The following is a 13,987-nucleotide window of genomic DNA, read 5'->3' as shown; positions in this document are numbered from 1 at the left end:
TGTGCTTATATAGTCGTATTTAATTTATTCGTGTACACTTTGTGAAAACGAATTGTTGTGTTGTATTATGCTTTTCCTAAACAATATGGTATATATGTATTACTCACATAGTAACGTCTCTTGTCATGTCATGTTTTTTTCATGTTGGATCAAATTGTGCCACGGACCAGTCTGACTCGATAATGTTATCTCTACGTCTCACTAGCTTTGTTCCGCTTTCTATATTGGCTGTTCCATCAAATTTGCCCCATAAGTCTTGTAGAGGAAAGAGAGTAGAAGATAGCGAAAGAACAAATACACAAGCTCACCTACTTTCTTTGAACCAACTCTTAAAACTGAAAACGCAGTTGGCCTGGGAAAATCTATGTGTATCAGTGAAGAAGTCTTCAGATTCAACCACTAAAGTAAGATCTTTTTGAATCGCAATTTATTCTACTCAGTCAATTAATAACATGCGTGTATTATTTCTTTTAAAAAAGGTTCAATAATTGAAATGTTCGTTCCGACGAATAATTCACAAACTTTAATCAGCTTTCTCATTATATATTCTTTTAATATTGGAGACCAAATAAGCTACGAGTACTACACTTTCTATTTTTATATTGTCATGCAACTCACACCTCTCATGGTAGTTGACACTAAAGTACAAGACAAGATTTACGCGTTATTCAATAATTCATCTACCATATAAAAAATAATACTACTACACTTTTTATAATTTTATACAACGTGATGGTCTGATGGAGTATATAGATGTTATCGTGTGTTACTCGTTTTTACTACAGTACTGTTTTTTGTCTCATAAATCTTTCCTAATTGGGTTATGGCTTATGGGGCATATTCTGATCTTATCTTCTTCTATTTCAATTAAATTTATTCCATTTATAGATAATCAATCCAAAATGTGTAGTCGTCACAAGTAATTTCATACTAGGTTAAACTAACAATTAGATATATATATACTACCTCCGGTTCGCATTACTCGTAACAAAAGAATATTTTATGTCTCACAAATAATACCTCTTTGTTGTGAGTAATAATAATCGGAGGTAGGTAGTATATACAAATTATATAGTATTAGGGGGTTTTTTGGTTGATATACATGGTCATTTTTTGTATTATGGTCTTATATATAAAGTACGAGTAGATAAGAGATATAAAGGGTTAAATATTTGGATACAAGTTGAGTAATTAATTTTGATAATGTTACTTTTGTAGATGTAACATCAAACAGTTACAACAATTTAGTTAACTTTGTAATATAGTCAATTTAGTAAACGAATTCTATCATGTTCAAATCAACATTATCTTAAAATATCTTTTAAAGTCTATTCAATTCTTCTTGCTTGGTCTTTAATTTGTTGATTTCATGCAATTCTTCAACTATCATCATATATTAAACAAAATAAAAAAAGGATAGCAGAGCACCTTGATCTACAGAATTGAATGCAAACACATGAAAGCCCATTCAGGCCATAGCGGGCCATCAGATTAAGATATAAATCTGTCTCCTTCAATCCTACTCGGATCGACAGTAAGTATATACAAGAAATATTCTTATTATAAAGTATTGTTACGTAATTTGTGTATTAACTACGGAGTAGTTGGGTTCGTTGCTTTCGTTGCTACTTGGCTACTTGCTATAAAAATATAGTTGCTTGAAACATGCATAAATCTATATGTTCTTTGTCAAACAAATAATTAATGAGATCATATGATAATAAGAATTGTATGTGTATTGTGTATAAACTTGGGGATAACAACCTCTAACTATAATAAATACGTAATTGATGTGACTATAAAAGCTATTAAGCTATTGCATGGGTTTGCTAATATGATAATGATAATAATTAATATTCCCCCGTTGATTGTTTGGTGTGTTTACTTAATTAGAAGATAGTTTTATACATATTGGGAGAATTTAAACAAGTCAAGCCAAAATTTTCGAATAGTAAAAGAAAGTCGTTTATAAAGAAAGACTTGTATATCTTAATTGGTGGATAACTACTACAACAATGACCATTATTATATAACAAATGGCAATGACCTCTTTATTAGTCATAAGACTACATCAACGATTATGCGATCAATGTTACTATTTTGATGTTTGAATAAGAGGGTCGAGTTTGGAAATTCAGAAATGGAGATAAAAGGGGTATAAAAAGAATGAATGCGAAAACATGTACTACCTCCGTTAACAGTTAGTTGCAACGATGGAACATTTTTCCTCTCTACTTTATGTCAAATCGTTGCAACTAACTGTTAACGGAGGTAGTATTAACCTTTAAATAAACTTAATGATTTTTTTACTTTTTCAAATGAAAAGGATAGAAGACAAGGTGCGTCTCATGGACTCTATAAGATCTTAGGAAATCACTTGGTGGTTTGAACCGTCTACTTTGGCACATAATTTGCATTTAGTTAGCAACTGTAATCCATATATAGACACACATCCTATTATTAACTCAAAACCTTCTTACTGTAATATTTTATGTGACTAACTACTAGGCATATATAAACCCAAACAGTCTTTCATGATCTTGAGGGTTAACCATTACTTGAACTTTTGACACCAAATTTCAAAAACCTCCAAAAATAATCTAATTTTGTGTATTATAGCCTTTAATACGATATCCGTGAAAACATTTTCAAATTTGAACAAGGTTAGGCATTGAGCTATTTCTCATGCTTCTCAAAAAGACCCCATACTTATTTGGTGGCTAAAAGCCTAGAACTCTAGAACTATCCAATTCATATGTTGTCCCATGACTTTTTAATGCCTTGCCAACATAAGCTCACTAAGTTGAGTTCAATTAATATTATTGGGCCAAATTGGGCCAACACAACAGCCCATTTCACCCTACACAAAAAAACCAAGCCCCTTTATTATTCAACTCAGATCCCACCATCCACAACCTCCTCACAATGGAAACCTCCAACACACAAACCACTGCCGTCGACGGCGTTGCCGACACTAAAACCTCCGACAATCTAATCACCGACGAAATCAACTCACTCCACGAACTCGCACTTCGAGGATCATGGAATACAATCCTCGAAAAAGTATCAGCAGCAAGATCATTCTCTCAACTCCGATACCCTCACGAACACCTCGTCTACCTCGCCTTCAACGCCGTCGCACTTTCCAAACTCCGTCGCTACTCCGACGCTTTAGACGACATTGAATCTTCCCTCGAAAATCTCGACAATTCTTCCTACCGTTACGAATCATACCCGAATGTTTACCCGAATCGAACCGGGTCGATGATACCCTTTTCTCTTCGATGGCTTCAAGCTCTTCTTCCTTCTTTTCTGGGCCGCCGGCCCGATTCTCTGGACCGGTTGTATCTTCTTCTGCAATTTGTTCGTGCTCGCATTGATGAGGGTTGTAATGGGGAGGTTTGGCGGAGGAGAGAGAGTTTCGTTTTGTCGACGATTATTAGTCATCATTCGAATCAAAAGGAATTTGGGGTTTGTTTTTCTTTGGTTAAAGAGATGTTGAAGAAAGATATGGGTAATTTATCGTTGATTTCGAAATTGGGTTATGTGCAGTTGCAATTTGGTGATTTGGAAGGTGCGAAATTGTCGTTTCAGAAGGTTGAGGGTTTGATGAAGGAGAAAGAGGAGAATTTGAGTGTTGAAGTTCGGAATTTGGTGGGGAGAAATAAGGCGTTGATTTATATGGTTGGGAAAGATTATGTTTCGGCAGTGAGGGAGTATGATGAATGTATTGAAAGAGATGGTTCCGATGTTGTTGCGATTAATAATAAGGCGTTGTGTTTGATGTATTTGAGGGATTTATCGGATTCGATTAAGGTTTTGGAGAATTCGCTTGAGAGAGTTCCTACTGTTGCGCTTAATGAAACTTTGATTGTTAATCTTTGTTCTATGTATGAATTAGCTTATGTTAATCACACTGATATTAAGAAGACTCTTAGTAATTGGATTGCTCGGCTCGCTCCTGATGACTTTGATCCTTCTTGTACCCGGATTTGAGGTAATGAATCATTCTCATTGCTTCTAATTTAGTCAAATTGAGCTGCATTTGATGTTGGGCTGCTTTGAATATGATGTTTGATTTAGATTTTTTTGATGTGGATTATGAATGTTGTTCTGGTTGTGGTTTCAAGTTCGAGATGATATCCATGATTTCAATGTTATTGTATGAGGTCAGTGCAGGTGAGATAAGCTTGGTTTCTTTTAAATTTTAGCTGCTGAATTGCTGATGTTGTGTTACTCTATAAACTGTGTTTTTAAGATGATGATATGACGATGGCTCTTGAAACCATGCTGTGTGAAGTTCATTTGTTTATTGCTCGAAGTTATTGTTCTGTGACTATGAAACTCCTTATGATGTAAATTTTTTTTATAACAAACCTAATTAGAGGGGTGATTAGGACCAAGTATTTGCTGGTAAATCTCCTTGTGCCATAATGTTAATGCCTAGTACCGTTAACTTTAGAGAGAGTTTTGTAGTCATAGTTGTGTGAATTGGGATCTTGTGGCAATACAAAAGCGACTTTGACATGGTGGGATGAAACTTATGTGCTCGTAGAGTTGTAGTGTTATGTTTGGAGGGTGGCAATGTCAACTGCCGAATAGGACGGGCTGGCTTGCTGATTCACAGTTTTTGGACAAGCTCTATATACTTGTAGATGAGGCACTTTGGTCTTTTGGCCTTTTTAACTTACATGGATTAGGAGACTGCTTGATGCCACACAAATACAAGTTAGTAGGTTTACTGCCAAAATGGGTGTATGCCTCTGAGTTATGCACGCATTAGCACCAAGATTAGTTTCTCTTTTTTGAATGTTTGGCTATGCTTGTCCTTCTTGAGGTGGGGCATCTTAAGACATGTTCTCTATGCCTTGGTCCATCTTTCGCCATCATGTCTTAAGATGTCTACCCTTGACCTGGTTACCTTGTCTTGGCCTTGCGTTGCCTTGCCTTCCTAGGCTTTGCCCTGCCTTAATTAACTTGTACTGGTATTGATTATTGGTTTGGAATCTGGTGACATCTCACAACTTGTGCCTTTGGAGATTTTTCCTTGTTACAGGAAGGGAGTGGAGGGATTGCAAAAAATGTTGGGTTCAATTGTTATCATAAATTTTAAGATGAACATGATATAGGTAAAATCCTGGGGTTCAGTAGCCTTTGGTTTAACACAAGAGTATTGAAAATGAAAATTAGAAAACAGCCTTGCTCAGTTTGAGCTACTCAACTTTCATACCCTTGATTAATTAAGCCTCTTAAGTTCGCTTAGCTTAAATTAATGGTGAAGAAATGACTTAGAATCTTCTGTATTTAATCTCTGGGGATGAATGTTATGCTGACAATATGACAATATGTGTTTTTTGGGTTTAGTGGATCCATTATCATAGAAATTTTGTTGCATGTTATCTGTGTGTGCATTGTGAATTCGTCGCATGATCCTGGATCGTTTGCAATTGTATCTTATATTTGCTGTGGTCTTGTTAAAATCCATTTATTCAAATTATTGCCCCTTAGGACCTTTAGTTTCAGAGACAATGATAGCTAGTTCTGATCAAAGAGCCACATGTACTTCCTGACTTTCTGTGTAATGTTGCATTTTGTAATTTTCTTTTCTTTTTTTTTTTTTGGGAGGGGGGGGGGGGTTTAGATTTACCTTAAGTACGCTATAATCAGCGTCTTACATTTGTGCGTCCATCTTGGCCAGGTTTTGATCAAAATGGAGTGACAGAATTGATGAAGATCTCTTTTGTAGGCCGAGAGCTCATTTGGATGTGTTTCGTACACGATGTCAATTTCCCCTCTGGTGGTCTACTGTTAACAATTGCTCTTTTAACCCGGTAACAACAGTGCCATGCTGGAATTATAAATTTGCTTGATTTGTGGAGATAGTATATCTGTAACAGCATATAAAGGCGATTTGTGGAAGTAGTATATCTGTAACAAGCATATAAAGGCTCAAGAAAGAAATAAGCTGTGTACAGGATTGTGTGGTTTCATGTAGTGCTGCATCTAACTATCAGAATTCAAGTTCTGTAGCTCAATTGCTGTAGGCCTGTAACCTGTAAGAGTGTTTGATGGTTTAATTTAATCTCTTCTTTTTACTTTTTTTTGTTAGAAAAATTATGTTTTGCTCAACTATTTGTTATAGACTACGCAGAGAACATCATGCAAAGCTTTTGGATTTGTTGTATACCAGGTATATACTTTTGAGTTATAACAGTAATTAAAATAATTTGTGCTCTTCAACTGAAAATTATAGTTTTGAGAACATCATGCAGAGCTTTTGGGTTTACAATGTAATTAAACTAGATTAAGTCCCGTACCATGCACGGTTTTTACAAAATTTTATAACGAATTATATTGTTAATTCAAAATCTACCAAAAAATATAACTCATATTTTTAAATGAAATTAAAAAGGTTTGAATCTTAATTTATACCCAGAATTGAGCTCAAATCCGCATTAACTCAATGGGTAAACTGGGTGGATCACCCAAAAAAAAAAAAAAAATATAGAATATATTTTATACAATAAAAGATATGGAAAATATGTGAATTTTTTTTTAAGGAATTGAATCACAATTATATAAAGAAGTGAATATTTTTTTTAGGAAGTGAATAAAAAAAAAAAACAAAAAATTGAAGGGAAAAAAAAGCACAAAAAAGTAACACGTGTCTGGTGTTTGTTTTATTATTATGTTATTGATAGATTGATTTATTTGTGTACTTCAACTGAAAATTTGTACGACTATTCCCCTAGTTGTATCATATGAGCACCATCTTCCCCATCATTTCAGATTTTGCAATATTGTACAGTGCTGATTTTATGGCTCATCTTTTTTATCTTTTCCACATCGACCCAATTCCGTTCACTTTAATGTTTATTTATTAAAAATAAGTTTTAATCCGTTCAAAAAAAAAAAAAAAAAAAAAAAGAGAGGACATCAAATAAGAAATAAATAATTATGTAACTGAAGCAATGAAAAATCTTGTGAGTTTTTTATACAGTCCTTGCCCTTCGTTCCATTCAAGGTGTCACATCTTTTTTGAACTTATTATACTACTAATTGTAAACTACATCATTTGATGAGAAGTTCTAAGATAAAGAATCGGTTTATATCTACATAGTACTTCGTATTATTTTATAAAAAAAATAGGTTAATTAGGCAATTAAGAAGGGGTAAAAAGTTAATCATTATTATATATTAGTACATTTTGGTGGTGTCAACCGCGAGATTATTCAGGACTATCAGTTAGATATATTTAATAATATTTCGGCGGGTGTACCATGAGCATGGTGCACCCGGCCCAAAACGACATTCAATTGCCTATTAAACGCAGGTCCGTGAAGCCCAATTAAAAAAAAAAAAAAAAAAAACTCGCAGAACATTGTGTACATATGAAAAGAACGCGATTTTTTTTTTACCAAGTAAGTAAAACAGAAAGTAAAAAAATAATTACCACATATAAAAAGTAAAATCTGTTCAGATCACTTTCTCTCTCTAAAAATAAAATTCTCTCTCTACTATATTCTCTCTAGAAAAAACTAAAACCCTAAAAGAGTTGAATGCTAAAAAACCATAATTGGGCTTCAAAGATTTTTGAAGATGGTGAAAGAAGATGATATGTAAGTTTAATTTCTTTATTGAAAGTACTCTTTTAATGAGTTTCGACGTTTTTCGTTTTTTTTTCTGTATTATAAATTTTTTTCGGAATTTATTTTTTGATTTTGAACACTCATATTATAGATCTGTTGAAGAAACATGCAATTGTATTTTTTTTTTCCCTTCAATTCGTTTTTTTATTGATGAATTCGTGTGGGTGTGTGTGTTTTTTTTATGAAAATTCGTGAGGAATTTGATATGCACTTGATTTTTGTTTTTTCTTTGCTTTAATTCGTGTGAATGTGAATTGTTGATTTGTATACAAAATTGGTGAGTTTGTGCAATTTTCCGTGACGGGGATGAGTACTGTGATTGTTGCATAGAATAGGGAATAATGGCGTGATATTTGAGTAGAAAAGTGTAATGGGGCCTATTTTTGAAGTTCATAGCCAGTAGTTTACCCATCTTTTGGCTAAAGGGATATTGGGTAATGGACCTTTTAGATAGATTTAAGCTCAAAGAATTTAAAAATTACCAGTGAGAATAGCATGGTTTCCACCTGATGTGTCTAATCTGCCGATATGTGTTGCAGCCTTCAATATCTCAAGAGCTTCAACTTCCGAAATATTTTAATCTATTAGAAATAGAATATAGCATTTTAAATTGAAACTTTGGAAGTGCAGTTTGAATATAATTGCTAAAGGGATATAAAAAGACAAGGCAAAAAAGGAAGATTATATAGTAGAAAACAAAAGGGTAAAAGATCCGTGAGTTATTTGTTTATACAAATTTGGTGATTTTTGTATAGATCCGTGAGTTATTTGTTTTTTTTTCTGATGTAGTGTGCAACACGAAGATCAAGATGATAAGATAATAATATCTTACCTTGAAAAGAAAAAGGGTAAAAGTAAGAAGAAAATTGAAGGATTCACTAGTACAGATGTTCAAGATCCAATTGTGGACCCTGAGATGTTGAAAGCCATTAACAAAGATATTGCTATTATCAAGTAAGTACAAGGTTTGACTATTACAAAATTGCTTTATTGTATCTTCTATTTTGGTTTTTTTGTTGAGATGTCACAGCTATTTTATTTTTATTATTGGATTGGTAGTTGTCAACAATAATTAGAGTATTATTTCATATAGTGAACTTTGTTATGCTAGTTTAATTTGTTCGTTTTAAAATAGTGTAATGTTCATTATCTAAAAGTATATGTTTTTTGTACCTTCGAATAGATTTGAATAGTGTGTTTTCTTTTTTATAGTTTAAATGTTCTTTTTTTATAGTATGTTGTTCTTTATAGTTGAAAACTATGTTCTTTCCATGAAAAACCTTCTCGTAGTTTGACTAGTATATAGTTTGAATGTTTTTTTTTTTTATAGTATGTTCTTTGTAGTATAATCCGTCAGTGTTGGAAATAACACTTTTGGCCAGTAACCTATTGGTTCGTTTTCTAAGTCACTCTAGTTTAACTATAGTTTTTAAAAATGAATTAAACGTGCATATACCTGAAGCTTGTGATTCTTGAGCAATGGGTGATAAAAAGCCGGTTGCTTGTATATATCTACGCAATCAATAATTTCACCATCCAAATCTATTATAATGGCAATAAAATTGTTACTTTGTATATTGAATAATTTGTTCGTTTTAAAATAGTGTAATGTTCATTGTTTAAAAGTACATGTTCTTTGTACCTTGGAATAGATTTGAATAGTGTGTATTCTTTTTTTGATAGTTTAAATGTTCTTTTTAATAGTATGTTTGTTCTTTATAATAGAAATCAATGTTCTTTCCATGAAAACATATTATTAGCCACATGTTCTTTATGGAAATATAGTTACCATTTATTATTATATTTGGATAGAATGCTTTAACTCAAATCATTGACGAGTTAAGTGTTTGGCTTATTTTCAATAACACATTCCAACATAATGTTAATAGCAAAGATCATGTGAAGTTATTATTTTATGATTGCTATTTTAATTGTCTATCATTTTCAGTTAGAAAACAATGTTCTTATTTCAAATTTTATATTGACTCAATGTTCATTTTATAAGAATTTAATTTAATTATGCATCTTTAACTTAATTTTTGAAGATTTGAAGACAAAATTGAAGTACCAAAGCAATCTGCTGTAGTAGAGCCTAAAACTGAGGATGAAACCAAACGAGACAAAGAACATGGGGCTGATGATGGGCCTAAAAAGAAGCCTTACCGATTTAAACAAATTGCAACGAAAAAGGGGTAAGGTCATTTATAACTTAGTAGGTCAAATTATTACAGATATATTGCATTTATAAGCATGTTGAATTTATTAATTTCTAATTTTTTTTTTTTTATTTTCAGTAAAAAGAAGGTTGGGAAAGTTCAAGATAGACATAAGGAAGAGGAAGTTGATCAATCAGAAGACCTGGTGAAGGTTATTAAGGAAACACCTGAACAATGCAGGTTCCAAAGGTGGTTGCAATAGAGAAGATGCCTAAAATAAAGAAAGCCACGAAAGGAGTTGCACAAATAGAGGTAGTACCCTATGATGATGTAGGTAATGAGGAAGGACCTAGAATAAAGTTGTCAACAAGGCAAACTGTTATGCCTTTGATGCACTTGGTCCAGCAGTTGGCTTACCAAGCTGATAAGCTTCAAGCTATAAAGGATATGGGTTTTGGTGGATTTTTGCACTTGGCTTTTCCCCACAATTTTCCTGAATTTTCAGCACAGCTTGTGTTGAATTTTGATGCCGTAGGAATGAAATTTAATTTAGATAGAAATAGATCATTTGACGTAAAATCTGCTGATGTTCACATGGTATATGGAATACCAAGAGGAGGAAAGGAAATAATGGATGCAAAGGATGACAATGAAGATTATAAGAAAGTGTTAGATAGTTATAAGAGATACCATGGGGGAGTACTTCCCAATAATGTGAATAAACTTATCGTGGAAATTCCTCTTGATGATGACTGGAAGAGGAGTTTCTTGGTGTTGGTGGTGAACTGTTGCATTAAGAGTATTCAAAATCAACAACCTTATCTCAGGTTTGTTATACAAAATCGTCTAATAGGTACCTTTTAATGTGCATTATCTTAATATAAAGAGTTCTTTAACATTTTTTTAAAAAAACAGATTTTGTGGTTACACCATGGAGAGCTTGATTGAGTGGTGTTTCGGGGTTTTCTGATGTCCTGCGAGAGAGTTACAATTCCGAGACTGGAACCGGACATCTGTACCTGCAAAACAAACGGACTCTCCGGGTGGTTTGGAGGTCCGCCTCCAACGGTCAAGTTAGTACTTGTTTACGGAGTAATTAATGCGGAATATTGTAATTGAGTTTCTCTAGGTGAGAGTGTTTAATGTGCGTAATCCCCTTTAATGAGGATTAATGAGCATATTTATATGCCTTGGGATGCATGCCAATACCTAGGTTTAGGTTAAACCTAAGGCTGACTGGGCTTCCCACCAAGATTGGGCCTTGTTGGCTAATTTACCCATTTGGCATGGATGGACACGTGTCGCGTCGCAATTGGTCCATGGAGGACATATTTCTGGTTGACACGTGGCAGGCTCCCATTGGCCTACGTGAAGGACACGTGGCGAAACCTGGTTGGTCCATGTGTTAGATGGTGATTGGTGGATAAAAATCCCCTAATCAAGTGGGTTCTTTGTTGGAAGAGGGGTGTTGCAAGATTTTTCTGTGGACCATTACCATTTCTTTGGGTATGAATACTTCACTCATGTTAAAATAGTTCTTGAATTAATCTTTTCATATTTACTATGCATATAATTGTTTTAGTATCTATTTTTTTAATTGAAAATCTATCATGTTATGATGTGCAGGTGTGCTACTTTGATCGGCTTCAAAAGATGACTTTGGAGCAAAGTAGAGACTTCCCCCTCATTAAGGTCTGGACTACTGATCTATGAGCTGAGGTTAGGCTTTGGCCTTTGTACTTTGTTGGACAGAGTGCAACCATCAATTGATGTGGACATTCCAATTCCACAACATCTAGAGGGTGTTCTGTTTGAGGAAAAATATCATGACTATCCAGAGAAAATAGTATGTTTTTTAAAGATAATATAAATGTTATGTTCTTTATTATTTTATGTAATGTTCTTTAAAATAACTGTTATGTTCCTTATAATAGAGGGATGCCTTTGCAATGTACTTGAACGAGTATGAAATCAAGTTAGGGGAGAAAATGTCAAGATATACTGTCAAATTGGTTGAGATGCCATGGAGAACTTTGAACAACAATGTTGATTGAGGCGTATACACAATGCTCCACATGGAGGCGTACTTTGGAAAGCAAAGATGGAATTGTGGCCTTAAAGCTGATAATGTAAGTTGTATATTAATGTATTATCAATCTTATTCTAATTACATTCACTAATGATATTTTTTTTTAACAGTTTGATGCATTGAAGAGTCTTAGGATGCGTTACACATATGAGGTTATTGTAGACGATCTCAACAAATACAAGGCAGATGTTGGCGTCAAGACTAGATAGTATTTCAATGCAACAAGCAAGAATTAGTGGATATTTCGTTGGTTTTTTTGGGGGTCAATTTTATCTTTTGTTGAACTTGAAATTGGGTTCTGAAATTGCATTTTGAATTTGAAGAAATGATACTTTGTAAAGTTAACTATAAGTTTAACGTTCTTTTAAATATATGCAATGTTCTTTTTAATTTATGCTATGTTCTTTTGGTTAAGTGAAACGTTTATTTTTTTAAAAAAAGAAATTCTTTATTAAATAAGAAATGTTTTTTTTAGTTTATATAGTAATTAAAATGTCAATAATCAATATGCACCTGACTTATATAGTTAAATAGTACGTAAATTCATATGTGTTGAATATCTATTTCTAAAGGTTAAGAGTGTATTCTCCTTACCTAGATTTGACTATCTTAATTTATTGTGATTGGTAATTGAGTGTGGGTTTCCATTATTATTTTTTTATGAATTAAATATTAGCAAGGCTAAAAGGATGAAAGTTTTCTTTGTAAAAATAATGTGTATGTACGTGTTATTTTGTCCCCAAATTATGTTAAGATTCATTTGTTGTACCATTGTAATATGCTGTATAAAAGCTTTGATAGATACTTGCATAAATAAATTAAGTAAATGTCGATAAGGTCTTGTTTTATGAGATAGGATGGCTTTTAATATGACATAAGGTGATTTCTATCGAAATCAATGACTTTTAATAAGATATGATGATATGACTTGACTATTTGTGTTGAATTCTCCTTGTAATTAAAATAATAAATAAACATATAAGTTAAACGTTCTTTTAAATATATGCAATGTTCTTTTTAATTTATGCTATGTTCTTTTGGTTAAGTGAAACGTTCATATTTCTAAAAATAATTCCTTAATTAAATAAGTCATGTTTTTTTAGTTTATTTAGTAATTAAAATGTAAATCATAACAGTAGTTAATTTATTATATAATAGAAAATCTATCAAAACTAGTTGTAAGTTTGAATTATTATGGCTTGAATAAAAATTTCATACAAAGAAAATCAAAAGAAATTTAATATAGTAATTTCTAAACAATATGACTTGCAACAAAAATTGAACTGAAATATAATGTTGTTTAAAAAAAATTTGAAGCATAAACATACAAATATTGAGCAGTAAACAAATATAATTAAATGCTTAATTTGATGAGCTTATAACATTTACTCCAAAATACTCGTCAGGCTCAAAAAACTCCAAAGAACCTCCAAACTCTGTTGAATGTGCCAAAATATTTCCTTCAGGGACAGCCAAAAAATCCTTGCAAAATGGAAATTTTTTTTTATTAATAACGAACAATGTAAACTTAACTAAAAGACCATTTAACCTCCACAAAAATAACATGTCAAATACTTATAAAGAACATAAGACATATATTACCTTAATTGAAGTCTGAGCCTTTTGTCTCATTTTTGAAACCCCCTTTGTACTTTTTTTTCCATGACTTAATCTTTTGACCCTTGAGCTTGTTGCAAATCTTTTCTTGGGTGCTCTTCCATCTAGTGTTTTTTTGTCCCTTTTTCCTCTTTTGGATAGGATTTTTTACTTCAATATCAACTGTAGGTTCTTCTTCCACAACATCCTCTTTTCCAGGAACTTCTTCTTCAAAATTTTGTGGCTCTAAAAGGTTGCCTTCACCTGTATCTGGAGCAGCATTATGTTGATCAGTTATCAAGGATTCTTGAGGTTCATCTTTATCTTTTATCAGTAAAAGATTGATCCTATTAGAACACTCATCAATTGCTTCCTCAATGACTGTTCGAGCACCTAAGTCATTTTGCGCCCGATCAACAAGTCCAATAAAAGTTCGAATAAAATGCAATCTCCATACATAGGGGTGGGACTTTTCAAACCGAACCGTGAAATCGCCC

The 13,987-nt window shown here is 32.8% G+C and overlaps 1 protein-coding gene across 1 annotated transcript; it reads left to right on the top strand.

Moving 5' to 3' along the window:
- The first annotated feature begins 2,661 nt into the window (after positions 1-2,661).
- Positions 2,662-6,184, top strand: LOC110717450 (trafficking protein particle complex subunit 12-like). The gene is made up of 2 exons (XM_021896151.1): positions 2,662-3,997; positions 5,699-6,184. Exon 1 carries the CDS (start codon positions 2,926-2,928, stop codon positions 3,994-3,996), a length of 1,071 nt encoding a protein of 356 aa, XP_021751843.1. The 5' UTR covers positions 2,662-2,925; the 3' UTR covers position 3,997; positions 5,699-6,184.
- The last annotated feature ends 7,803 nt before the right edge of the window (positions 6,185-13,987 follow it).

Source organism: Chenopodium quinoa, unplaced genomic scaffold (assembly GCF_001683475.1).
Source record: "Chenopodium quinoa cultivar QQ74 unplaced genomic scaffold, ASM168347v1, whole genome shotgun sequence".
Lineage (NCBI taxonomy): Eukaryota > Viridiplantae > Streptophyta > Magnoliopsida > Caryophyllales > Amaranthaceae > Chenopodium > Chenopodium quinoa.
The sequence above is the reverse complement of the archived record's forward strand: the minus strand, read 5'-3'. Positions and strand labels throughout refer to the sequence as shown.